The 27,443-nt window shown below is 41.9% G+C and overlaps 1 protein-coding gene and 2 long non-coding RNA genes across 11 annotated transcripts; 2 read left to right on the forward strand and 1 right to left on the reverse strand.

Annotated features, from left to right (window-relative positions):
* Positions 1-1,181: 1,181 nt before the first annotated feature.
* Positions 1,182-21,045, reverse strand: LOC116037211 (neurabin-1-like). 9 transcript variants are annotated; one of them, XM_036005779.1, is made up of 21 exons: positions 20,794-21,043; positions 20,273-20,318; positions 18,140-19,540; positions 17,416-18,100; positions 13,150-13,282; positions 12,709-12,829; positions 12,429-12,533; positions 10,330-10,417; positions 10,086-10,229; positions 8,700-8,753; positions 8,086-8,186; positions 7,730-7,858; positions 6,632-6,728; positions 6,473-6,542; positions 5,400-5,530; positions 5,069-5,301; positions 4,692-4,757; positions 4,333-4,537; positions 3,558-3,650; positions 3,209-3,397; positions 1,182-1,911 (listed from the first exon to the last, which is right to left on the reverse strand). In XM_036005779.1, the coding sequence occupies exons 3-21, from the start codon at positions 19,252-19,254 to the stop codon at positions 1,657-1,659; spliced, it is 4,014 nt and encodes a 1,337-aa protein (XP_035861672.1). In that variant the 5' UTR covers positions 19,255-19,540; positions 20,273-20,318; positions 20,794-21,043; the 3' UTR covers positions 1,182-1,656. The 9 variants fall into 9 exon arrangements, with proteins under 9 accessions (XP_035861672.1, XP_035861671.1, XP_035861670.1 ...); XM_036005778.1 differs by having other exon boundaries at positions 17,416-18,110; positions 18,150-19,540; positions 20,794-21,042; XM_036005777.1 differs by having other exon boundaries at positions 17,416-19,540; positions 20,800-21,043.
* Positions 6,199-12,210, forward strand: LOC118495967. Its single transcript, XR_004898428.1, has 3 exons — positions 6,199-6,209; positions 9,849-9,851; positions 11,930-12,210. It is a non-coding gene; the product is annotated as an uncharacterized LOC118495967 (long non-coding RNA).
* Positions 20,125-26,762, forward strand: LOC116037216. Its single transcript, XR_004101817.2, has 3 exons — positions 20,125-20,424; positions 20,811-20,881; positions 25,968-26,762. It is a non-coding gene; the product is annotated as an uncharacterized LOC116037216 (long non-coding RNA).
* The last annotated feature ends 681 nt before the right edge of the window (positions 26,763-27,443 follow it).

The following is a 27,443-nucleotide window of genomic DNA, read 5'->3' on the forward strand; positions in this document are numbered from 1 at the left end:
GTCAATGGTCGCAGCGCTGCCTTGAAGTCAATTAGGCAATGGTTATGGTTAGGGTTAAGGCCCAGACACACTGACCAGATGGCCGACCCTCGGCAGAAAAGGCAGTTGGACTGATATATGATCAGTCTCCCCGAGTTGGTCAAAAAAGTGCCTTGGAACACACCAAAGCGACGAGACGTAATACGTCTCCATAACAGCAGGCGGCCCTAATCTGTATTGTCGCCCAAAAATGAAAACCGGCAGCTGATTGGACGAACGCGTCACGTGGGTCTGGTTTTCTCCGGAAATTCAAAGACAGACTGTCATGGCGGCTTGTTCAGAATACGATCTCTTATTGTACTAAAATAGTTCACCAAAACGTGTTTCTGAAAACATTTTAAGCGAGAAATAGGCCATGCAGTTGCTGAATCTGTCTTCATTTCAGATCGACAAAGGTCAGTTTAAGAGATTTTCGTCAGATTTTGAGAGACTAGTCACGCTCATTCCGCCCCCCCATTTCCGGGTTAGCACTCTACCAATCAGATGGGTCATTTGAGTCCAACTGCCGGCAGTGCCCGCCCGCGAGTTTTTTTTTGCAGGATGGTAGGGGAAGACTCATGAATATTCATTAGGGAACTTATCCCTGGTTGGCTACCCTGACATTCACCAGAGCAGGCAATGAGTACTAGCCATTCCCCTTGGTTCTTCCCCTTCCATCCTGCAAAAAAAGATTTTGCTGCCCGCCCCGCCGATTATACATGTCAAATCGGCCAAAATGAAGGCCAACGGCCCCTCGGACGGACGACGGCACGGGACACAGTGAACAGACTCGAGTCACTGACCTCGCCAGACTGTCCGACGGACGATTATCAGCTCGGTGTGTAGTAGGCTTTAGGGTTAAGGTTAGGTGCCTTGAAGTCAACGGTCGCAGCGCAACCTGGAAGGAGACGTTGGGGGCTCAAAACACCATCGAGCTGCATCTGCCTTAACTCAGGTGCCTCAGGTTGTACATTGTGGATGAAAACTGCAACTTAAATCTACTACCAAGCCTCTGCAGAATTCACTTTTATTCACTGGCTGTAAAATAGGACGAGTGAGAGAGCGAATAGTTTCTTGAATACATTTTTTTTTTTTTTTAAGTGTTGTCAATATCCATGTGTCCTGTCTGTGATTATTTGTGGCCAAATAAATGTTTCAGACAATAGCAAGTTTAAAGCATTATTTATTAATACATAAAAAAAGCATTTACAGCAAATACCTGAGTGCTTAAATCAGCACATCATTAAATATTAAAATCATTCTAAAGGATAATTTAAGATTCATGATTTAAAAAAACTTCACTGTGAAACAGTAGCTAGTCACACACTTAACATGTACATAACATAACATATACGGAAAGAAACATTTGCTGCGAGTGTGAACTTTGGTTCTCGAGTCCACCTCTGCTCTGCTCCAAAGATCTATCAATTAAAACCAACCAGTGTTCTTCTGTATACTAAATGATAGCCTTTGAGATGTGTGAGGATGGGTGCAGTAGAACTAGTGTGAGGATGGGTGCACAACAAGCTGTTTCTATTAACTAAATAGAAATTGTTTCAAGTGTATTTTTGTGCGTGTTAAGGCTGCAAACACGCCCTCATGCTGGTGGTGTATCTCAGACATCACCTCTCTTTCCTTTTATAAGAGGGACTCCGTTCTTATGGTTTTGCCACCGAGTCTGGCATCTTGTACAGACTTCATCATCATCATCATCACCACCTTCGCTTTCTCTTGGTCTTCACCCTCCTTATCCAAAACGGTGTTCTTCTCTTTCTCCTTTTCCTCTTTGGGCCTCTTCTCTCCTCTCCTCTGTTCTTTTTCCTCTCTTTTTTTCATCTCCTTCAGCTTCCTCTTGAGGGCGGACCGGTCGCTCTGACTGCACACCCCCAGAGCCTGACAGCAGAGAAAAGAAAGAGTGTAAATGTAAATAGACGAGTCTATACAGGTTCAAGGCAGCGCTGTGACCATCGACTTCAAGGCACCTAACCCTAACCTTTGCCTAATCCTAGTGCATACCAGGCAGCGCTGCCTGGAAGGTGACGTTGGGGGCTTAAACCACCAAACACTGGTTAAATGATTCTCCAACAAAACTGGATTTGTATTATTAAATATCAGGAGATTACCAGTAGAGCTTTGCCAATAGATCAACATGGCATACTGTATATGATCTCACAGATTAAATGGTATCACCGTATAGTCCCTGTCGACTGATAAGACATTGCAGCACAGATATGCACGTTTGAGATTTAGAGAGTGTGGACATTACACACTTTGTCCACCAGAGAGCACTGACATGTTCTTAACTGAAATGTCCTGCTCAGTACATACTGCATCTGTAAATAACCTGTTTTAAAGCGATCCTCATGTTTGTGTTAAAAAAAAATATATATATAAATTTTATACTGGTATCCGTCTCAAAACGCGTTGGTCGGTATTTACCTAGAGTTATTTCCCAACTTATTGTGGTTTTTTTTTTTAAGATTATGTTTTTGGGCATTTTCAGCCTTTATTTTGATAGGACAGCAGAAGACATGAAAGATGACATGCAGCAAAGGGCCGCAGGTCGGAGTCGAACCCCGGCCCGCTGCGTCGAGGAGTAAACCTCTATATATGGGCGCCCACTCTACCAACTGAGCTATCCGGGCGCCCAAATTATTGAATTTAACAGAGATAACAAGCAGCATTCAGAGCTTTAATGCAGAGTTTAAATAAAACCGAACAGATCGGGAAAAAATTAAAAGGAAATTTGGTCACCTACGAGAATTCAAACATCTAGTTACATGGAAGAAAATACATAAAAAAAACGAAAATAATCTAAATAAGAACATGGCCTGGGAGTTTGTAAGTCTGGCAAGATTTGTAAAGGCAAAATATGTGTCAAACCATTCTGGATTAAGTATTGCAGAGATGTCCTATCCTATAAATCGTATCCTACAGACTAAAGAAAAATCTGTTTGGTACAGGTCTTTGCAAAAATCACACTATAAATCATTTATATTTTCAGTGAAAATGAGAATAATGATACAAAAATGATCATTCCCCCCAATATTGTGAATCCTATTGCAATATCAGTCAAAATAGTCGCAATTAGGATATTTTCCTCGTGTGGTGCAGCCCTAATGGTTAATGTGATCAGTGTATCTGTGCCGTTGATGGATCATTTCTCTCACCATCCTCACCGCCCACTCACCTTGAGTTTCTCACTGTCCATGTTGAGCAGCTGTGGCCCGTCCACACCTCTGGCAGCGAACTCCGACGCGTACCCGTCCATGTTCATGGCGACTAACCACAGACACACCTGCTGGCTGTTCCACTCCAAGACGGGTCGACTCTGCCACTGGTTGTTGTTATTGCTGGGAACTGGGTCATCATCCAACGTCTGACAGTACACCAGAGACAATACGCAGACAGAGCGAGTGAGGAAAGGTGAAGGAAGGAAGGCAGGCAAATGAGATAAACTGTAATTAAAAAAACAAAGCAGAGTGTAGGCTTGGGGAGGAAAAAAAAGAAACAGGAAGGGAAGGACAGGACAGACTCACCTCAGTGGAGGAAAAGGTGAAAGTGTGAGAGTGTCCGGAGAGACCAGAGACATGACCCACCATGCTGGAGCTGCCCACTGGAGAGCCGATACTCTGGAACCAAGAGAACACCACCTTGGCTGCCTGCATACTGTTGCATGCTTATCTATGCATGCGTTTTATTGTAAAAGATTTTATTGTAAAATATCTAGTCGTATTTAAAGTGCTCATATTATGCTTTTTGGCTTTCCCCCTTTCCTTTGTGTTATATATCTTTTTTGTGCACGTTATAGGTTTACAAAATGAAAAAGCCCAAAGTCCACCCCAAAGGGACTTACCATCTCCAACAGAAAACACTGTTCACAAACTGCTCCAAACAGCTCTATTGACAGTCCGTGATGAACGTGCGTCACTTTGTAACACACGTTATAATGCTCGCCTAGCTGCTGGCGTGGCACGCTCTCATACTCTGCTTCTGACTGGCTAGTAGTCCTTACCTAGCTACTGAACATGTGCGACTCCCAACAAAGATGGAACAGAAGTGTGATGTCTCACTCTGTAGCTAAAACAGAGAGCTCAACACAGGGTGAAAAGAGGAGCTGCAGCAATGCCCAGTACAACAAAAATATGGTGTTTTTTGAGAATTAAACTATGTAAACCTATTCTGGTACAACCTCTAAATACAATTATGAACCTGAAAATGAGCATAATATGAGCACTTAAAAAAAAAAAAAGAAAGTTCACACAGAGGAGGAGGATATCACGCAGGGAAAGCCTAATTCATCTCTTTTCTTACCCGATCTCGTCTACCGGTGGTGGTCAGGTACGGTAAGCTGCTGCTGGACACAGAGCGAAGTCTCTCCCTGCCTCGCTCAGCGGCCGCGTCTTTTTCTCGCCCTCGCTCTGCGAACCAGGGGAAGTGCAGGCAAGACGGCATGGAGGCGACTGAATCTGACGGAGAAACACCAGCGGGCTCATCCACCAGGTCACCACACGACCCCCTGGCGGAAAATAGTTCCAATTGCAGTTAAAATGTGGCACGTTTTAAGCAAAGTCCTGAAACGTCAGTCATTTCATAAAAAGGTTATCCAGTGCTAGATAAGAAACCTATTTTGCTTAGTTTTGATTTTATGTACAGTACATGCGATGTCCCACCTGCTGTTCATGGAGCTTTTGCTGCGTTTCTCACTTCTCCTTTTGCTGAGAGACTTGCGAAGGCCACTGACAAAGAAAACAAGACTATAGTCATTTAAAAAAAAAAAAAAAAACAGACCTATCAGGAACAAGTATACCACCAGCAAAAACACTCATGCAAGTGGCAAGTAAGAAAAAGGAATCTATAAACTACTACCGCTTTTCAAACCAAGAAATATGAGATGAATATATGATTTTATGATGCCAAATCTAAGACAACACCGGCTAAAAGGGAATCTATGAACTACTACTGCTTTTAAAACCAGGAAATATGAGATGAATATATGATTGTATGATCCCAAATCCAAGACAACAGAAAGAGAGAGATCCGGCAGCACCTGAAGTCGGGAAATCTCCTTTTGGACTTTCTGGATGTTGAGGAGTTGCGTGACGAGGGAGTGACGGTGTCAGTGATGTAGATGGGAGGGGGAGTGAAGACGGAGCTGCTGGGAGGTTGAGGACTGAGGGCTGAGAAAGACGAGGTGCTGGACAGGTCACTTCTGGTGCTCCTTTGTATAACTGTGGCAGCAGACAGGGAAACGCTCTCCTGTGGTTTCTCAACTTCATCTTCCTAAAAAAATAAACACAGAGGACGTGTGCGGGTGAGTTTCAACAGCAGATTTAGTTATGGATCAGTCTGGATTTTTACAGCTCTGTCTCCAACAGTACCTGCTTTCTAAAGCTCTCTCGGAGTTTGTCTCGAGAGGGCGGGTGGCGCTTGGATTTCTGGGCCAGCTGAGCTTTGGCTTTGTGAGCGCTGGAGTCTAGACGTCCTGCGTCAGGAACTGGAAGATGCCAGTCTGGATGCGAGACAAACATTTCCTTTTGCTCAGTCAAAAAAGCTGTTTTTATTCTCTCACTTAAATTACATTGTTTAAAAATGATATAAAAAGCTTTGAATTCTTCCTGTTCTGAAGAACTGAATGCACCTCGCCACTTGACTTTACATATTCTGTGTTGCAAATACGTTATGGGCACCATAACACTATCACACTGCGCTGCTACCTTTTCAATGTACTACAGCACTAACACACTGTGCCATAAACTGTTACTACATTTTGAATCAGGTTTTATATGTATTTTAAGTCATTTGTATGATGTCTTTGTCTTTTCCTGTTGCACTGCAAGTGGCTGGTGGAGAATAGGGATGCACTTTTTCGGTCCCGATACCTGGGCTTTGTGTATCTGTCGATACCCGATACAGATACCGTTGTTGATTTAATAATACACTCTATACCTTCCACTTTATACCTTCCTTCCACCATGTGGAAGAGACTAAAGACACCAGACTTTCCTAACTAAACATTACTTTCCTAACTAAGACAAAATAACAGATGTAATGTATTGAATTCTTATTTATTTGTACACTCAACTCTTCCAGCATGCAACACACATGTGACAGAGGGAAAAAAACAAAACTGGATCGGCCCGTGGATCTGTTAATTTTTCCCAATCCAGCTATTATTTTGTCAATATCGGGTCCGATATCCGATCTTCATATCGGATCGGTGCACCCCCTAGTGGAGAAGTTTTTTTTTTCCATTTTTCTTATGTATGCAAGTACACAAGGAACTATGAAAAATAAATTAATCTGAATCCCTAAAAAAACAAAAAAACAAAAACAAACACTGGACAAAATGTCAAATATTTATGGTTTTGAATAGTTTACTTGCCAGCAGCTATACAAAGTCAAAGAGACACAGCCACATAAACTCTACAGTAACAGTACTTTAGCTGCTTACCTGTGACTGAACTGTCCCCAGAGTGGTTCTCTCTCTCAGCTGCAGGCTTTTCTCCCTCAAGCTGTGCTATCTGTGATGAGCAGTGTGACACAATGACTACAGAGAAAATGGCAGGCTCAGTAAAGTAAATCCACACAGGACTGGAAAGTGTCCCCTCACCTGGATTTGTAGTCTTTCAACTGTCTCTCTGTGCAGCTTCTCTCTCTCCACCATTTGTCCTCTCAAATCTGCTTCTCTGTTCTCCCTCTCCTGCTCTCTGAAAAAAGCAAACATTTGAAAAGCACAATTTTACTAGCTTACAAAATACACTCCCAGTCATTTAGGAATATAGAGCTCAACAGTGAGCGTCCACTTTTGGTTCCAGAAGTGATTTTCCCCATTCAATGTCACCATTGATGTTTCAGAAAATGTGTGTGTGTGTGAATGATGTATGTATGAGAGAGAGAGATAGAGAGATATATATAAATAAAAAGGAGTTTTAAGCCGGGAACAAAGCCAACCAGCTAGGAGCTGAATCGTGGCCATAAAACATTTGGGTCGCTGCAAAAGAACATTTAGAAAACAGCAAAAGGTTTAAGACCGTGTACATTAACGCTCATAGGCTTCAGTGGTAACAGCTTGCTTGCCGTTTGTAGGTTCGGTAAACATTTCCATGGTCAGAGATGTCGCAGTTACACTTAGGATTGTGGGTAGTGCAGTACTTCTCCATGACATCGCATTTTTAAAAACAATGGTGACTTTTAGCCTTATTAACAAGGCCCGGAAACTTATGAACAAGGCCCGGAAAACCACCCTGACTCTCTCCAAACTACTCCTCTGGCTCCTTATGCCACTGTACCTACTCTGCTGTAGCGTTCCTTTTTACTACTGTTTAACTTATTTTACTATTTAAATTTATTTTATCGTTATTAATACATACTGTGTGTATGTTTATACTTATATTGTTTATATTCTTTTTATCCTTATATTTGAATGTGTGACATGCTCCAACAACACCATGACAAATTCCTCGTATGTGCAACATACTTGGCAATAAAGCCCTTTCTGATTCTGATACAGACTTCTGGCTTCTACAGGGCCATAAACCATCGTTTCACAATATTTTAGCTCCGGGTTATTTTACCTTGGATGGTTTAGTATTATGGCTAATAAACTAAATCCTTATGGAGAAAATAAGTGGGATTTGCACTTCCAGAATCACACTGTTGGGCTCTATTACTCCACATTGTTAGAGAAATAACTAGATACGATAAATACCTGCTCTGGTATTCTCTGACCAGTCTCTTGGCTTTGCTGTATTTGATCTCCAAGCTTTCTGATTGGCTCTGGGCATCAGCTAGTCGCTGGCTCACAACCCTGCACAGTGTCTGGGCCTCTTGCCAATACCTGATAATAAAAAAAGGGAGGGGGCATTAACACCTTAACCATGATTATCTTCACAATGTTTCTTAATATGATTATCCTTTTGCTCCCACCCACTCTTTAAGCTAGATCTGTATATACTTACAATTAGTCATCTATCATTTCTACCACGGCAAAATACACTTTCAATGACATATGCTGTAGAAAAATGGTCACTAAGCATAGAGTCTATCTACAGTATAGCATTGTACTTCTCTAGTTTGTCAGCTTTGTCCTCTCCATCTTCCACTCTTTGCTCCAGCTCAATCCTCAGGCTCTCCCAACAGGCCTGCTGCTCCTCCCATGCCTTTAACTTGGCAGACATACAGTAAAAAGAATAGATTATCTAGGTTTTTATGAATGTCTGTGACAAATGTCATATTCACAAGGGAGGAAAAAAAAAAAAAAACTTCAGAATTTTACGTGTACGTCACGTGCCAAAACTATTCTCAGAGTTGGAGAAACTGTACACTTCTTCAATCCTCTTAGTTTTGACACAAACGAAGCACCCACTGATCTAACACAATGGGTGTAGAAGAGAGCCAGACTTTCTACAGAAAGGCTTTTGCCAACCCAATTATGTCACAGCGGTGATTACTTCAAGGCAAAGGCAGAAAAAAAAAAAAAAAAACCAGGGCTGACGGGGAGAAGTGTTGGAATGCGGCCCGTGTCCTAGTAACTCCACACCGAGCCATCTCGTGCTCAGTTAAATGGGTCAGACTGTTCCAAACATGGATGCAAAAGGTAGTGTATGAATGGGAGTGCAGTTATTGGTTTGTGCGTGTGAGAGAGAAGAGATCTCAATCTCAGCGACTGAGTGGCCTACCTTTTCTCTGGCGTGGTGAAGTTGGGCTGCTCGGTTTCGTAGTTTTGACTGAAGCTATAAAGACAGAAAGGGTGGAAAACCCATTTGATATTACAATTTCTATGAAAGGGAGATATACGTTTACTAGTTTTACACACCTTTTAGTGTTTTGAGAGATTCTTTTCTAATGTAATGTTTATTTCATGTTTTTTATTAAGTTACTTTTTTTAACTTTATTGCCCATATTAAACATTGCTGGCACAAACCTACACACACCCACAAACACTATCAAGGAGAGGTTAAAGCAACAAAACAAGGAAAATTAAAATAAAGATAATAAATAAAAAAAGGGTCACCTTGTGGTTGAGCTTCATTCAACACATATTGACTACATAGAAGCAGGGTAAATAAATCATTGCACATCACAGTATGTTCAAGCTATTATTCTAAATCAAGGCCTAGAATGACAGGAGTCCATCTTCTTATGAACAAAGGTACTTTCAACTGTAAAATAGTCATATTTTCCATTGTACGGACCCGTTTGATTTTTTTGTATCCACTGAGCTATTGTAGGGGGGCTAGGCTTCATCCAGTTAATAGTGATCATTTTTCTTGCAATCATTAACAAAATATGTAACATGTAGCGTTGGTCCTAAGAAAGCAAGTTTTCAGGTGTTTTCTCCAGTAAAAAAAATGAAAGGGTCCAGAGTGAGATCCGTCCTGAACATTTTGTCCACTTTCTCTTTAATGTAACCTTTATTTTACCAGGAAATAATCCCATTGAGATTCAGAATCTCTTTTTCAAGGGAGCCCTGGCCAAGACAGCAGTATAACAGTTCCATATTAAAATATACAGTGAAAAACAAAGAAAAAGACAGTTGGCAATTTATCATCTCAACATAATCACCAGCAGCGCTCAGTAACAGCACATGTGCATTTAATACTCAAATAGTCCTTTATCCTGATTTTAAACTGTGTTATTGTTGGTAGGTAGTCTAATTTAAGATGATTCTGCAATTTATACCAGGATGAGGGTGCAAAAACTTTAAAAGGCACTTTCACCGAAGACAGTTTGCATTCGGGGAATGTCATACATGATTTGCCCATATGATCGAAGATTACATTTCCTGGTGGTGACTTTAGGAGTCAGGAGAGAACATACGTAAGGAGGCAGTTTACACAGTATGGCCTTAAAAAGAAAAATAAACCAATGCTCCAACCTGAGAATGTGCAAAGAAGGCCAACCAACATTCTCATACAAGCTACAATGTAGCAATGTCCTATCTTATTTATTGTATTTAGAGCTGGCCTGATATCCAACAGTAGGTTTGGTGTATACTGTTTACTTCACTGGATACACCCGGTTTATGGAGGTTAAACAATGAATTCACGTTGAATGTAAAGTACCTGCTGGTATTTGAGGCAAAGCTGGTAGTTGTCCAGACCGGAAAGAACAGAGACGTCCTCCTCTTCATCTTCCTCCTCTTCCTCTGCCACTGACATCTCTGACATGCTACAGTCATTATCCTCATCCCCACTCGCTCTTCCCCTCTTCATAGATAAAAACACACACAAAAAACCCAGTACAAGCAAACCATATGGAATTTGTTAACACAATCACAACTGCTTCTCTTCTTTTAGAAAAACACACCTTGGATGTTTTATCCATTTCCAGGCTTTCGTTGATCAGTCGCGCCACCTCGCTCTCCACGCCCGCCTTCTCTCGTCCAATCAAAAACCTGCAGCCGAACAGAGAGATCAGTCAAAGCTGTGAGCAATCACCCCATCCAGGTAAAGCCCAGGTGTTGCTCGTATAACATTAACGATGCCATAGGAAGTTAGGACACAACACCAAGGGCACGTTCAATCTGAAAACCGTGTGCACCATATTGCTACGGTTTCCGGGTTTAACGCCACGTTTCCTCAAACGAAATCTCCAAATCACATACCTTTTCTTTTTACTTTTAGTATGTACTGCAGCTGCCCTCACAAAGTACATACTGTTAAATGCAGTGTGTATACAATTGGGACATACTACTACTTCATATGTTTATATATGCTGCGCAAAAGGATTGTGGTTCAGAATAGCCAGAAAAGCATGCTGGCTTGCATACAGCAAAATGCGACCGGATGCAGTAGGACATCCTGCTATTTTTAGCACGCTCCATTTGACATACTATGTGTTGTGAACATGCTAAATCTCTTTCTGGCTTACTAAATAGTATGGTAGTATGGGCATTGTGACCCAGGGGGTGTGCATAGGGCTTAAAGGCATGTTTTCTCTCGTTTGGTGGGTGTGTCAAAGGTGTTGCCCAATCAGCAGAGACGTGTATTAAATTGGCTGTGCGTTAAATTAACGTTTTGCTGCCTTTTGTCGAGGCCGAACGTGCCCCAGGACCCTGAAACTGAAGCACTTAATGGAATTCAGCCATCATTTAGTTTATTTATATCTGTGCTTTTCCTACTGTGACATGAAAAAAGCGTCTGTAAAAAAACCAAAAAAAAAACCTGTTGTGTTGCTGCAGTGTGTTGTCATTGCAAGCATAACGTTTTTAATACTCTCTTACTGTTGGTACATATACAGACACTCCGATATCCAACATTTTGGAGGCGTTGCAGAAAATCATCCCATTCACAAGTTTTGTTGTTGAAAAAACCTATTTCAGGAGGACAAAGCTCATGCGGATGTCTTGAAGAGGAAATGTTAATGTGGTCCATTATCTGCCATCGAACAGAATGGCAGAATGCTAGCTGGCATCCGGATCTGAACTCTCAGGTGTTGAAGCATTCTAGAAAGTGCCACTAATGGAGACTTTTTCGTTAATATCTGAAAGGCTGGCAGACAATCTGAACACTGATATGATGAGAGAAATGGTTGGCAGTACGATCAAGTATACATTACATGAAGCTCAGCATAAGTTCATTCAGGAAAGACTTCTGTGCTTCACATTCCTCTCTCCCATCCTAATCAGCTGCATTGTCATCAGATGAATCTGGGCGTTTACTCTTCCAGTTAAACCAACCGGATTTTGCCACAATCTCTGTGAGCTATCGCGTTGTTACATTCAAACTTGAAATCTGCTCTACTCTTTGCTGCTGTCAGTTGTCATTTCAGGCAAAATGGATGCGACCTCCAGTTCTCATCATTCCCAGCACCCAGGATTCCTCCATCATTAGAATTCCGCTCCACATCACATCCATCCAGATCTTCAGGCTTCCTATATCTCTTCATCACGTCCACCAGTGTCTAGACCCTATCGGGGGGGATATTCCTATATATCCACGGCCTCCATACCCCTTATAATTTAACACTGCGATGGAGTCTAATTGCCAAAGACTCTAACATATCAACCTTTTATGCACCATGTTCATTACACTTATTTCACTCTTAAATGAAGTCTCTCCTGATAGAAATGTAGTTGAAAGGCTAAAACATTCTAGATGGTGTTTTTAAAAAGGACTGGTGTGGTTTTTTAAAAACAACATCTAGGGGGGAAAAAATTATATTTATCTCGCTGCCATCTTTAAATAACTCCAGTGATATAACAAACGTTTAGAAGCCTGACTCTGTCACTGATCAGATGGACAGTTGTTTGTTTGAAACTCACATGAAATACCAGGCCAAAAATGCATTGTAATTCCATGCCTCCGAATCACTAAATGGGAAAAAGACTTCACGCTCCACCTCTCTCCCAAAGGAGCAGAGACATCTACGAATAGTGGGAAAGATACTGACACATGATCACTTACTTGACTAGGCCTGACGTATTCTTGAGCACTGTGGCTGCAAACAGCTGGGACACTCCAACCAAACTCACCCCATCAACCTCCACTATCTGGTCATTCACCTGAATCCTACACACACACACACACACACACACACACACACACACACACACACACACACACACACACACACACACACACACACACACACACACACACACACACACACACACACACACCTCATGTTATTAGAGCCACACTCCACAATCCCCAGTTAACAAGAGAGACTGATGTTAAAATGTACCTTTGATCCTTCTGTGTTGCTCCTCCTTCAGTGACTGTCTTGACAAAGATTCCCAGTTTTTCCACTCCCTGGTCAGCTCCTACACCCATTCCTATTATACTGATGCCAAGGCCCTCTTCTCCTAGAAGGAAAAGATATGACTAATGTATCCTTAAATTAACAACTATTGTCAGGAGAAGACTGCTGCACCATTAAAAGCAACTCTCAGGAGAAACCTGGTACTATATTATATAATACATATAACATATAACATATAATACCTATATTATATGTCAGCCTTGTATTCTTTTTTAACATACAGTCCCACTGAATTGTTTAGCTTACCCATATGCCACTACATATGACCCGTTACATGATTTATTTTCTTGCTGGGGCCTGCACTTGAAACACATATGGACACCAAAAACAAGAAGATAGACATGGTAAAGAGACCGTACACACCCTTCTCTATCTCCACTGGAAAGACATCCATCCTGTCCACTCTCTTCTCCAGCTCAAACTCAGCCGAGGCGGACACCGGGTCAATGTCCTCGTTGTGTCTGTCGTACTCTGCATTAGAATAAGTGTTGTACACCTGAAAGACAAGCATTCAACATACGGTTTAAGTCACTGCGACGGCCTCAATTATGTTAACGCTGATGTCCAATTTAGGCCTACTGACAATTACAGCTGCAAAGATTAATTGATTACTTGTCAACTATTAAATTAATCCGTTTGAGTCATTTTTTTATGGAAAAAAATTCCAGCTTGTTAAATGTGTTAAATGTGAATATTTTCTTCACTCCTCTATGACAGTAAACTGAATATGTTTGAGATGTGGACAAAACAAGACATTGGAGGACGTCATCTTTGGGCTTAGGGAAACACTGATCGACATTTTTTCAACATTTACCGACATTTTATAGACCAAACAACTAATCGAGAAAATAATAGACAATGAAAATAATCGTTAGTTGCAGCCCTGCTAAAGATACAGTTCCATGCTTTGATAGCTTGTACATGTGTTCACCACACAGCAGACTGGAAGGACAACCATCTGTAGTTATTGACACAACACGACACTGTTTATGTTGGCAAGTCTCTCAGCGTGTGAGAGTGTCAGAGACTTCAGCAAACTGTACACGCATAATTATAGGATTGCAAAAGGAAATCTCAAATGTGTGTACACACACACACACACACACACACACACACACACACACACACACACACACACACACACACACTTCACTATCTTTGTGGGGACCCGCCATTGACATAATGCATTCTCTAGCCCCTTACCCTAACCTTAACCATCACAACTAAATGCCTAACCTTAAAGATGAACTGAACTGGAATTTGAGTAAAGGTGATATAACAGATGTATTTTATTTCTTCTCATTGGTACAATGATTAAAATGGCTGAATTTGTTAAAAGGGATAAAATGGTACAAAGTGTTGTTGTTGTTACACGGGCGCCGCCATGTTGGAATTCCACAATCGGCTACGTCACTGGCATGGTAAGCAGCCATGGAATGTAAACAGTTTGAGGCTAACGGACATGGCTGAGGAAACCAACAGGTCTAGGGGGGGTCATACTGCATTGCCCCTGGCTGCAGTAATGAATTGTATAGGGCTAAGGCAGCTGGGGTTACGATACATTTCCACAGGCTACCTTTGACAAGGAAACCAGTCCTCAACTCATGGCTAGCTGCCTTAAAACTGGCTAGCCCTCCGACAGCCCCTAGATTTCGAGTCTGTAACGAGCATTTTTTAGCGACAGGCTATTTAGAGAGCTGTAATTTTGATTCAACAGGGTCACTGGTGAGGGTTAAGTCCAACAGACTGAAACCTGAGGCCATTCCGTCAATGATCGATTTTTCAGGCTACAGTACAGGGCAGACCGATAGACCAACGGCAAGACACTAACACCGATGCTATCTGCCGCAGAGACAGGGCGCTGAAACGCTCACATCAGGCAGAGGACAGAGAGGTATGTTTAGCTGTTATCCAGCATACTAGCAAGTCTACTAGGCAAAGGGATGGATGTAACGTTGTTGTGACATACACAAAACACGTACATTTTCACTTACACGCACAAATAAAGCCTGACATGTAGGCTTTATAACGTTCAACAAAACTGAGACTGACACACTGGGCATTCATTGAAATTGAGTCACAAAACCAAGCTAGATACCAAACGATCCAAGCACTTATGTCAAACTCCACAAGCTAGCGCTCCGACCATAGACTGTATAAATAAACCATGACTCCGATGATATCACAGATCAATAATAATGCGTTTCTAGCTGCTAACTAAACGGGTCTGTAAACAGCGGGTCTGTAAACAGAATCCAATGTCCCTTTCTACTCACCCTGAAGCTAGCTGATGTCTCAGGGCACATTGTTGATGCAGAGGGAGTTCAACTCACAGAAAAAGCTGCTAGTTCCATAATAAGAGGTATCTGTGCAGTATCCATTTGTGCAGTATCCATCAACGACCACAAGGAAAAAATCTGCCAACTCTGCACTAGCCTAAAGTAAACGGCAAAACTCGTGAATCCTCCGTGCATCCCTCAACCTGGGGTGACTCTCCTACGTGCAGCAAACTTTTTTTTTTATTTTATTTTTTTACTTTATTTATTTTGGTTTTAACATTTTGCGTGCAGCTAACTTAACAAGCGATCCCATTGGATGAATTCGTCCAATCACATTTTCCATTTATCTGCCTCGATTTTCTAAAACGCACAGGACCTTTTCTATTTTCTCTAAATGCACACGATATATAAGCAGTCTCTATTCCCTAAAATGCATAATGTGCTTGGATACAATAAATGAGAGTGCATGACAGGTAAATGGTCCAGGTTGACCTCTCTGCAACAGATGGATTCAGTTGCAGCAAAGAATTTCTAATATGGGAAGAAGTTCCACTCTCTCGTTACTTCCGGCTTCTGAACTGGTTGCAGTTCCACCAGAGTTCCAAATAGGGGGCGCTCACAGGCCAGTGCAGAATGAATGGGACTCTATGGAGCTATACCCCTCAAAATCCACTTTTCTCAGGATATAATTTTTTGTCTAGTAATTTGAATGTTGCATTTGAAAGGGGAGGCTAAGAAAATACACACTGCTGGGTGTTAGATTTTTTTAAAGTGGCTTTTTTGTTCTAAAAAGCCTTTTAAAATGTCAATGACGTCATACACATATACGGCCAGAGATTCTGCTTTACGGCAAGCTTTGAGTCGCTTCCTTTTTTCTCTTGAGGCATCGACAACACAGCTGACAGGTTAGACTCTCCCTGTCAATACACGTGCTAGAAAGAGGTTTGCTAATGTTTTAAAGACCACGCCGAAATATTCACTCTGGCATTCTGGTTCTGCTTCGGATGCCGTCAAGCGGGATCTCCGATCGTAATCTGTCCTTCACTGACCAATCAGCATTCATTAGCAGAATGCTAGCGTGTTATGGGCAACAACGACTCAACCTGTAACAAATCGAAAGGGCATAAGTACTTGTTCATTCAACTTTCGACCTATAATCCATGTTGAACTTGCAAAAACTACAATCCAATCTGAGATTTCTCATCGACAATCAGGCAAAAGAGACAAATTTAGCCGTCTAGCTCCACAGGGTCCCATTCATTTTGCACTGGACCGTGATCACCCCCAGTGGAACTCTGGTGGAACTGCAACCAAAGTAGTTACAATGGGGCTTAATAGGGAGTGGAACGGCTTTCCGTAGACAGGCTTTGGTTGCAGTGTCCGGCAGCGCCCACACACACACACCAGTCACTTCCCCCCAAACGATCCGAAGGTGGAGCCTGAAACAGATTGTCCTCCATGTGGTGGTAGTCAGACACTACAGGCCTGTCCCTCACAGGCTGAAATGTGTAACCCATGCCATTAAAATTACTCATTTTCATGTGTATTTAATATGCTGCACTGTAGCCTATATACCTTCGCAGGTCCTACCATGCCAGTGACGTCATCGAAATTGTCAGCGTTCTAATACTAACAAACGTAATTTTTGTGTTGCTTAAAAAAAGCTACATTGATTTTTGATTGAAAATTTACAATTTTTAGTGTAATTTATTTTTATTTGTCATAACCAACACTTTATCAACGTTTATTCTTTCAGTTCATCTTTAACCCTTACCCTCACCCTAACCCTAACCCTAACCTAATTCTATCCCTAATCCTAAAACCAAGTCTTAACCCTCAAACAGCCCTTTAAAGTTGTGGGGTCCAGCATTTTGGTCCCACAAAGCTGTCCGGACCACACAAGTGTACCGTATTCCCGGTTTTTGGACCCCACGAATATAGTTAAACAAGAACACACACACACATACACACGTCAGTAACTGATACTACACTGGCTGCTACTACAACAGTTGTTTGATGAACTGAGCCAGATTAATGTCACACACACCCACAGAAATGTTTTCTGTGCCTTTATATACCGAGACAACGCAGAGCCGAGGGCTGGCGGAACAAAGCATGTGGGATCTTGCCTTTCCTCCCACTCTAATGGATGAGAAACATGGCTTTGGGCTAACACTTTGCTTATATGGATTCCAACACCAGCTTGAAGTGACAGTGACACAAATCTACCATAAAGAGCTTCTGTAAAAAGCATGAATTTAGAGACATGTGACCCTCAGCTGTCAATTAAGTGAATAATAAATGCAGAAAGCCTGCATTTATACCATTTGTCTTTCAAGGCTTCCCTTACCTTGATTGGTGCTGATGTGAACCGGACTTTTCTCTTTGCAACTTCTGCTGCATCCTCCTCCTCCTCCTGATCGGCCAGTTCGGGCACACCAGGAATTTCCTCATATTGCAATGAAAGCAGATTTCCATGTAAAGAGTTTTCCAATTCCTGACTTGGATGCTCTGGGTGAGAGCGGGATTCCTGTTCATGCACAAAAGCCTCGTTCTCAATCCCACAGATAACTGCACATCCCGTCTGGTCCTCTTGGCCTTCTCTGATTTCATCTTTTCCATCACTGCCTTCTCTGCACTGCTCGTGCTGGATCTCCTCTCGCAGCTCAGATGTTGAACCTCCTTTTTCCTCAGTTCTTTCCTTCTCTTGACTTTCTTTGCGTTCTTCTTCACCACCTTTCCTCTTTCCCACACTGTATCGCTCAACTTCCTTGTCATCGTCCTCCTCTTGCATGATGTCGCTCTCTGTCCTTGCAGCACTTTCTTCCACAGTCTTTTTCTCCCTGTTATCCCTTTTTTCTGTTGACTCCTCCACCCGTGCAATGAACTGGGTGTTCTGCCCCTCCCTTTCACCCTCCCATTCTTCATTCACCTGCTGATACTTGTCTCTTTCACCTTCCCGGCCTTCCATAGTCTCTCTTTCACATGGCATGCTGGCTGATGCTGACTCCTTCTGGTGTTCTTCTGAGGGAACAACTGCCATACCTCTTCTTACTCTCGGTTCCACTCTGTTTTCCAGCATACATGGTCCAGGTGTTTCCATGCTGGGCTCTTCAAAAACATCATCCACTAGTTCCTGCACACGTTCTCCTACAACCTTGTTCATGTACTTTCCCCCCTCATCCTTACGCCAGTTTTTGTCCTCTTTCCGCTCCTTTTCTTCCTCATTCTCATCACTTTCTGATGACCCGTTCTTTACGTCCACTAGTTCCGCCCTCACTGGCTCCTCAGGAGTCAAGTCGAGGTTAAGAGTTGCACTTGCTGTCCTTTCTTCCTCGGTTTGTGATTCTGTGGTTTGACCATGTTTGTCAAGACAGGAGGGAGATTTGTTGGATGATTCACCCGGGCCATCGGATACGGGAGATGTAGGGTGCCTTGTCAGCGAGGCCTGTACAGGAGGATTTGGCAAGGAAACATTTACGATGGGTGGGTTTATGGATTTGTCTTTATCAAAGCCACCCCCCTCTTTTTCCACCTGGCTGGCTCCTACTATCCCCTCTTCCCCTTCTTCTTTCCCATCTGCCTTGCTTCCCCTCCCTTTCGAAACCTGCCCTCCACCACCTCCAACCTCCATCACCTTGGTCTCAAACAACCTCCGGGTAACAGAGAACTTCTGAGCCAGAGCAGCTCTGTCAATATCCGCCATCTCCTCTGATCTGGTTGATTTATCCTGCAGGGAAGATTCTGGAAGAGAAATGTTGGCCGTGGTGCTCAGAACAGACGAGGAAATGACGACTGAACGTCTGGATGCAGTGAAAGGTGACGTTTGGAGCTGTAGGGTGGGATTATGGGGAGGAAGGAGGGGTGTGGAGCCAGAACTCTGCACCGGACCTCCATCTGGTTTCAGCTGCTGGTTGTCCATTTGCAGGAAGATGTTGTCTCGGATCTTGGTCCCCCTGGTGCTGTGGACTCTCCCTCTGCTGCCAGTGCTGCTGTGGGACATCATTGGATCTGACAGGCTGGATGGCAGCCTGGTTGGGTGCACAGCAGAGTGCTGGGCAGCAGCAGGTTTGGTCGCTGGTTGTAGACTGGTCGCAGTGTCAAATGAACATTTGATGGCGTGGAAGTCAGACTTATAGGTTATCCTGTGAGGGGAGGCGCTTCGGCCTTTAATGTCCGTCCGCATCATCTGGGAATGGAGGTTCTCTGAAGGGAGAAAAAAACTGGAGGAGCTTTTCACAGCTAATGGAAGCACCTGGGCAAGCGTTGAGCAGGTAGATAATGTTTAAGGATGTGCTGGTACAGTGGAATGGTAGCAGTAAGGCAAGAAATATGCTGGATAATAGGGCTAATGGGTTTTAAAAAGGTTATACTGCATCTGTTTGGTGATAACAGGGGATGAAGGCAGGCCCTAGAAACTCCATTGTCATCAGGTAGTCTTAAGATATTGATTCACCATCACCACAGCAAGTCTCCTGGAAGAGTGGTTTGAGAAAAAAGTAAAGTACAACACATTCACTAAGCTGAACTGACACAACTCAGCGGGTCATTCATGCAAATTACTGCCGAGTCAAACTGTCAAGTGCTTTACTTTATGACTTGCAGCTATCGATGCTTAAAAATCAACAACGTTTCAGGCTGCTCAGTACTCACACTCAGTGCGTAATTGGAAGATTAACGATTGTGAGCGCCGTCAAAAACACAAACGTTGACAGATTGGGCGTTTCTGTTACACAACTAGGCTACTTACAATTAACCTGTCTGGAGCAGCAATAAAGTCCTCTGCACAACCGCTGCATTCGCGTGCGGTCGGGGAATTAACTAACAGTGGGCCTACACTGGGACATGATAAAATGCGCATTTAATAACAGCTGTGATCTAGCCATATTTTGCTCTTGACGTCTTGGCATTATGCGTCAAATAAAAAACTGAAGCAAGTATGTGTACGTTTTAAGTATTGTTTACTGAACTTGGTAAGTTATTGAGCTGAGGTCCAGGAGTTTACGACAGCATATAAAGGCAGCAAATCTCACCGAGCTGGCTAGAGTGCGCGCGCAGTTTAAAGGTCGTGACCATAGTTCATCATGATGAACGTTGGGTCGCTCTGAGTGGCAATAAACCGCTAACTAACCTGAATTATTAGCCTGTGTACAATAATGCTAGCTATGTAGCATTTTGGTACAGTATTATCGACAGCTTCATCTTACCGTAGAAGAGTTTGTCTGCAGTCAGTCGGTGCTGACGGCTCCCTCACTGTGATAAATACAGACAGATGGCGACTCATGTCTCTAAATACTGTAAATGGATTATCCTCATGTAATCCTGTGTAAACTACTCCGGTAACTGTGAAACACTGACGGTGAGCGGGTACCAGCACTGGGGCAAGTTAGTCTACATTTGGGGGGGCAATTGTTACATCTGTGCCCTATCATTTATTCACCTACAGCAGGAAGTCTGAACATTTAGTCACAGTTTACTGCCAGCCTGTTAAAAATATTGCCATGTGTTGAATGAACATTTGTAGTATGCCTAAGTGGGAAGGCTAATATAATGACAGTGATGCCTTCTATTATAACAGATACTGCCTTTATTACCATTTTTACCATTTTATCTCCATAATAGCCAGTGATTTACATTTTGGCATCATACACTGTATAGGCTATGTGATCTACTGTAGTTGTAGCTTACACTACTGTAAAACATGCAGGTTACTGCTACATTCACTTACCTTTACCTGTCTTTCAGCATCTTTGCCAGCGTTGCCATCTGCTGTGAAAACCGATATCACTCTGACAGAAGTTCTCCTGGGCTCAGAGGTAAGCTTTGTGTGAATATTCACCTGTGTGCATGATGCAGGTTCGTGCATTCAGCCAGATCTTGTACTGTCTACCTGTGTGTGTGAGGCAGAGTAGAGCAGTGATGCAGCACCTGCTGATGTATGTGTTTGTGCCTACCTACCTGTGTGTGTGTGTGTGTGTGTGTGTGTGTGTGTGTGTGTGTGTGTGTGATGCCAGTGGGTAAGTCGGAGCAGTACCTATGTCTGTCTGTAAGCTGGCTTGTGTGGCAAATGGACTGGACTCGACTGGACTGAACTGATCTGTGCAAAGCCGAAAGAATGGTTCTTCTGCTCAGTGTGACCTGGATCTGACTGGTGACCATTGTCCCAGGTGGCACTGGGACCTAGTTGATATAAATACTGGCCAATCACAAAAGCCTTCTTCTGAATGAGGCTAACCGAAGGAGGGAGGGGAGGGAGGCAAAGTGAATTGAAGTAGAGATGGAAAATGAGGGAGTGATGTCAGGGTGGGTGGCAAAGTAAATTTAGAGAGTTATAGGCTGCAAGAAAGTGAGTGAGGCAGAGTAGACGGAGACAAAGACTGGAGGCAGAATTTTAACCTGGATTGGTAGGAGCAGTGGGAATGTGAAAGTGGGTGGCAAGCATATGAATTGAGTGGTACAATTGGAGAGAGCAGTAAATGACAGGTATGATTGCTGCTTCAGAATAAAAGCAAATACCCTCACCAGTGGTAATTAAAGGCGGGTTAGAAATACAGAGATCTGTGTGGGCTGACATAATCCTCAACTCCCATTTCTCTCACCAGCAGCAGGTCACCTTGACTTTTTACACTTCTTTCCACACATCTTCTTTGTGTTCTTCCCTCCTCAAACTCACATTTCTTTTTGAAATGATGACAGTCATGTCCGTTTGGGTTTGTGGACAGTAAGTCTCGCATTGCGAGCCCTATCTCCACAGCGCTGTGGAGTAAGGTCTGGCTACACCACACATTCATTCTAGGATAGGAGAAAAAAACGCTCTGGGTTGTTTGCATTTCTTTAAACCAATCACAATCGTCTAAAAAAAAGGCAGCGACGGTGGCTCTGCAAAATAGTCTCAGGAAGTAACTTATTTTGGTGAAACATTTACACCCCGCAAAAGAAAATGCCTCATACAATATAAAATTAAGTTAACTGTTCACACAATACAGTAACGGCAGCTATTTAAATGAGCTGGATACATGGTTAAACGTAATTTGCTCTTACCAGTGCATCACCGTGTATATTTTGTCCGTAGCAAATCCCCGCCAATCAGTCCCAAAACGTTCCAGTTAGGCTACGTTCACACCGCAAGTCTTAATGCTTAATTCAGATTTTTTGGTCAGATCCGATTTTTTGTTTTTGGCTGTTCACATTACCTTTTAAAATGTGACCTATATCAGATTCCAGTGTGAACTGTTTGCGGTTTCGAACTGACCCGCATGCGCAAAAGAACAATGACATCAGACGCAGCACGCTGTTGCACTAAAGTTAGGGAGGTTATGGCGGAAGTAAGCATTTTTGCTTTTATTTCAAAATGTGTGTGTAATGGCAGCCGTAACATTAATGAGCAGGTGCTGAGGAGGAGAAGAATGAAGAGAAAGAGAGCCAAATTCGTCACGTTCTCCTGTGTCCCAGTTCTTCCATTTTGCTATTTTTTTCAGAAACGGAGCGGTTACGGTATGATCCTTCTAGTTTTGATTGAATTGAAGTATCTCCCTCTCCCTCCATTGACTTGCTCCATCACTGTTCTCCATTTTGTAGGCCTAGTCAAGTTTTTAATTTTACTGTCTGTGTCTAGGGCTAACTCCCGCCGGCGCATAACTGTGACAAATGTCGATGTAGATTGACGTAAAAGTCACATCAAATCCGCCTTGGTTGTTCACACTGCGGTCGCATTGAAAAAAAAAAATCAGACCTGGGTGTGATTCAGGACCACATATGGAAGTGGTCTAAATCTGATTTGAAAAAATCTGATCTGGGCAAGATTTGAGTGTTCACACTTCTTCTAAAGAAGTCTGACCTGATCACTTGACCCCAAAAAAAATCTGATTTGGGCCACTTTTGCCTGCAGTCTGAATGTAGCCTTAGAGAGTAAATGCCGTAAACATATTCTTTGTAAATCTTTACAATCATTCCCCGAAAGAACCAAGCAGGCCTGCCTTGTTGCACCATCCACATTTTCTTCAAAACTTGCCAACTTGCCAGAGCGGAAGTGACACAAATGGCGGATGTCAGGCAATTATCCTGGAAATGTACTTCCCTTGATCCGGACTAGTGGACAGTCATAGTGTTGAGCTTGATAAAGATGCTTGGGCAGGTGACGGGATGTTGGGGGTGCCTGTAGAAATGAACTGTTTTCACCTTTTGCTAATAAGCCTTTTAATGACTGCAAATCAAAATAAATCAGTATTTGTGGCTTTTACACATATCTAGTAGACACAAATCTATGACAAATGTCAAAACTAGGATTCACAGCACGTAGCTTTCACATCGCATCTCAATATCCTTTGACAATTATGTACAATAATTACTCGGTGCAATAATTGATCAGTTACATGTGCAATATCTGTTATTTATTCACTGCTGCTACTTGTATTCACACTGTACTTTATATATGTTCATACTGTACTTTATTTATGTTGACACTTGACAGTGTACCTATTTATGTTCACACAGCATTTTTACAATCCATTGTTTTAGCAACATAATCTTAACCCAGTCTTACTTTTACTTTACTTCTTAACTTAACTACTTACCTTTTTATTTCTTGCACTGTAGCTATGTTACTTTATGTTACTTTATACACTTATTGTCTAGCTCTTATCTTACTCTTACTTTTACTTTTACCTTGAATCTGACTTTGAGCAACTGCACCTAAACAATTTCCCTGAAGGGATCAATAAAGTATTCTGATTCTGATGACACACTAGCACATTTTGCTGTCCCTCTTGTTGATTTTATTAGAACCTCACAGATATATTGGCTGATATCACCTCATCACAGACACTGTATATCAGTATCAGGTATATGTCAGATGATACATGACAAGACACAAACATGTTTAAGATTAGTGTCACCATTACATAGTTTGTCCACCAGAGAGCACTAACAACTTTATTTCTGAACTGTAAAATGTCCCACATAAGATTATTTCATTTAAGGGACCCCTGTAAAATGTTTATGTTCCATATTTATGTTAAAAAAAGATCAATCTGTACATAATTATATATATATATATTTTTTTTAATTATAGCTTTCAATCCTGCTTTAATAAATTGCTACTACAGTAACACTGTTCAATTCAAAGAGTAAAATTATTTGGAAAGGACAGATGCTTTCTTTAAGCTGAGATACTGTCTGACAGCTGATGATATTAGCTCTGTGTGTGTGTGTGTGTGTGTGTGTGTGTGTGTGTGTGTGTGTGTGTCATGTCATGTAGGCTGCATTTGGCAGACAGTCATAGTCATGCCCCATATGGTTATCTGTTCAGTCAACCATATTTAGAGTTTCCAAGATTCAGAAGGGATTTGCACTCAATCCTCTGAACATTTAAATGCACACACACACACACACACACACACACACACACACACACACACACACACACACACACACACACACACACACACAATGCAGAAAATCCCTCACATTTTGAAACTGGAAACGATCCAATAATCATCTAATCATTTAAGCTGTATTTGTGGGTCTTTATATTGTTGGATAGTTTAATTTATAATAAAACATATATATTTTAATTTATAATAAAACATATATTTTATTATATTATATATAATATATTTTATGAACTACATGTGTTTTGTATGCAAAAATCATGATTTGTAAAAAGTAACTAGTAACTAAAGCTGTCAGATGAATGTAATGGAGTAAAAAGTATAATATTTCTCTCTGAAATGTAGTGGAGTAGAAGTAGAAAGTTCATGAAAAGAAAAGACCCAAGTAAAGTACAAGTACCTCAAATTTGTACTTACAAATTTGAGTAAATGTACTTATTTACATTTCCACCACTGCAAGTCAGCAGTTTAAATGAGCAAAGCACGATGTAGCAGTTCTGCAGCTCGGCCCAGTTAGGTTATTGGTTGCTGTGAATCAGTCTGACATGTCCATTAAACTGCACTGTTTATACCTCAAGTGTTGGTGCATCTATGAATCCATAAACAATGTTGCTGCCACTTTGTGTCTAAATGTGTGTACTGCACATGTATTACTTTAACAACATCAGCAATAATAATGCAAATCTGTGTAGATTAATATGTAGAGCTTTGCACTGACACTGACAGAGTTTGGATTCAATTCTCCTTAGGGTGAAACACGATAAAAACTGATCTTCATCACACTGTCATGTGCTTTGGAAAGAAGCTTCCACATGGATTCACAAATATACATTACATGCAAGACACATTTTGAATACTGATAGATAAGGCTTTACTTTACTACTATCTTTCATGCTATAGTTTAGTAATTTAGCTTTCTTCTCTCAACATTTTTCCGAAAGAGCATCTTAAAAATCCGTTACCAATTCTGAGACACACACACACACACACACACACACACACACACACACACACACACTTTGTTTTAACAATATGGTGAAAACTTGCTCAATCACCCTCCAGTATCACAGTCAAGCATACTAAAGTGCCATTTCACACAGATGCAGTAAAGGAAGCGTAAGCATCCGCACTCACACATGCGCATGCATGCACGCACACACACACACACACACACACACACACACACACACACACACACACACACACACACACACACACACACTTTTATTCACCTGATGCAGTACAACTAATGGTTTTAATGATGTCAGCATGCAGAATGAAGGGAGACAAAGAGACTCTACTTTGGAAGAGTGAGATACAACAGTGATTCTCCTGCCTCCCTTGGGTCTCATTGAGTCATTTGTCATGTTACAAACACCCCTTGTCCTCCTTTTTCTATCTGACCTGCCATGCTTTACCAGAGCAGACACTGAACACAGAGCTAATCCCTAAATTCCTCTTGCATCTTCTGTTCTCCCTCCTCTCTCTGCTGCCCTCTCCCTATTTATTACAGAGAGTATGCATGGGACATAGTGTATGTGATGGTTTTCGGCAGTGCTGGATGCTCAAACCCTCCCTGCTCCTCCTCATCCACCCTCCTTCTCTCACTCCCTTCCTCCCTTTGCTGCGGTCATCCTGGTGACAAGCTGCATCTCTGCTGCTGCCGTCGCCTCTCTCTCTGTCATCACTTGGGTTGAAACAAAACAAGTGAAACTAACTACGTTGTTACTGTTCATACACCATTCCACATGAGGCATCCTTCAAGATCACAGCAGTCGCATCTCGCACTGATCTTTATTTCGGCACATAAACATCTGCATACAGAAACAATGTCCAGATACAGCTTGTTCATGCTAGTTGCCTTACAGTATATGGATGACTAATACTGACAATGCTCTGATTTGGCTCCTCTCCTTCTTTCTAATATCAAGATTTTGGTCTTACCAAATCCCGTTATCATTATAATAATTTGGTTAAGAATATTTTAAAGAAAATAGTGAAGAAAAAAAATGAAGAAAATAGTAGAAAATATTATCTTGAATTGAACATATCTTGAATTTGGTTATGTCTTCTTATTCTGTAATACCATTTACTGGTTAGACTGTCCTGTTGGTCAACATATCCACATTAATAATGATCATATGGGTTTAAATCAGCTGTGTGTACACACTGTCTAAGTAAAAAGGCCTGCTTTAAGCAGAAATTGAGCAACATCCTGGCAGATCCTCTCTTGCTTCAGTGGTTGTGTCAATTAATTATGCAGATAAACAATTGTTACAACGCATTGCATAAATAAGTAAATAAGTCAGACAGTGTTGAATTGAAGGGCCAAACTAATGAGCTTTTGGTAGATCACTTTGCTACTTCCTGACCCAGTTCCCCGTATTTGCCTAACGTTAAAAATGTCTATTTTTATATCCCTCCCTTTTCCTAATATTGCATGCCAATTTTGTGCTGTGTGCTATCTCACAATGCCTTGCAAGGTGACTCACACTCATTGAAATTGAATAGGAACAGAGATTTCCTTGCACTGCATTGCACTGGGTGGGTTTTTACTGTAGGGGGCAGAAGTGAAACTCTGCTTTCAATGTGGTGTGGTGAGCTCTGCTCTGATTTATGTGCCAATTTTTTTGCAAATTAGTTGAACTTTGACCCAGAGTACGCAGCATTTTCAAGAATCCCCAGAGTTGTGTTACACTACTATTTGACCCCCCCCAGGACTTCAGAGAAGATGGGGATACAAGGGGCCCTTTTCACCAAATTTGCAACATGCGAGCTGCGATTTGCAATATGAGATATTTTCCTCATCTGTTCATTTTGACATGTATCACTAATCAAATCAAATGCCATACATACAGCATGAGCCCTGTGGGATTTATCTACAATTTGTGAGTGACAGTCATTTGTGAAAAAAGGAGATGCCACTATTTTTTTTTACATTCCAATGTTTTCTGTAGCATCCTAGTTAGCGGCTCTGTTGGATGTTCAC

This window comes from Sander lucioperca, chromosome 9 (genome assembly GCF_008315115.2).
Source record: "Sander lucioperca isolate FBNREF2018 chromosome 9, SLUC_FBN_1.2, whole genome shotgun sequence".
Lineage (NCBI taxonomy): Eukaryota > Metazoa > Chordata > Actinopteri > Perciformes > Percidae > Sander > Sander lucioperca.

Coding starts and splice junctions, on each gene's coding strand:
- LOC116037211 (XM_031280990.2), bottom strand. CDS start 19,254: ATGATGCGGACGGACATTAAAGGCCGAAGCGCCTCCCCTCACAGGATA. Junction 8,187..8,699: donor TTCACCACGCCAGAGAAAAG/GTAGGCCACTCA, acceptor ATGTCTGCCAAG/TTAAAGGCATGGGAGGAGCA. Junction 4,538..4,691: donor AAAAGCTCCATGAACAGCAG/GTGGGACATCGC, acceptor ATTTTCCGCCAG/GGGGTCGTGTGGTGACCTGG.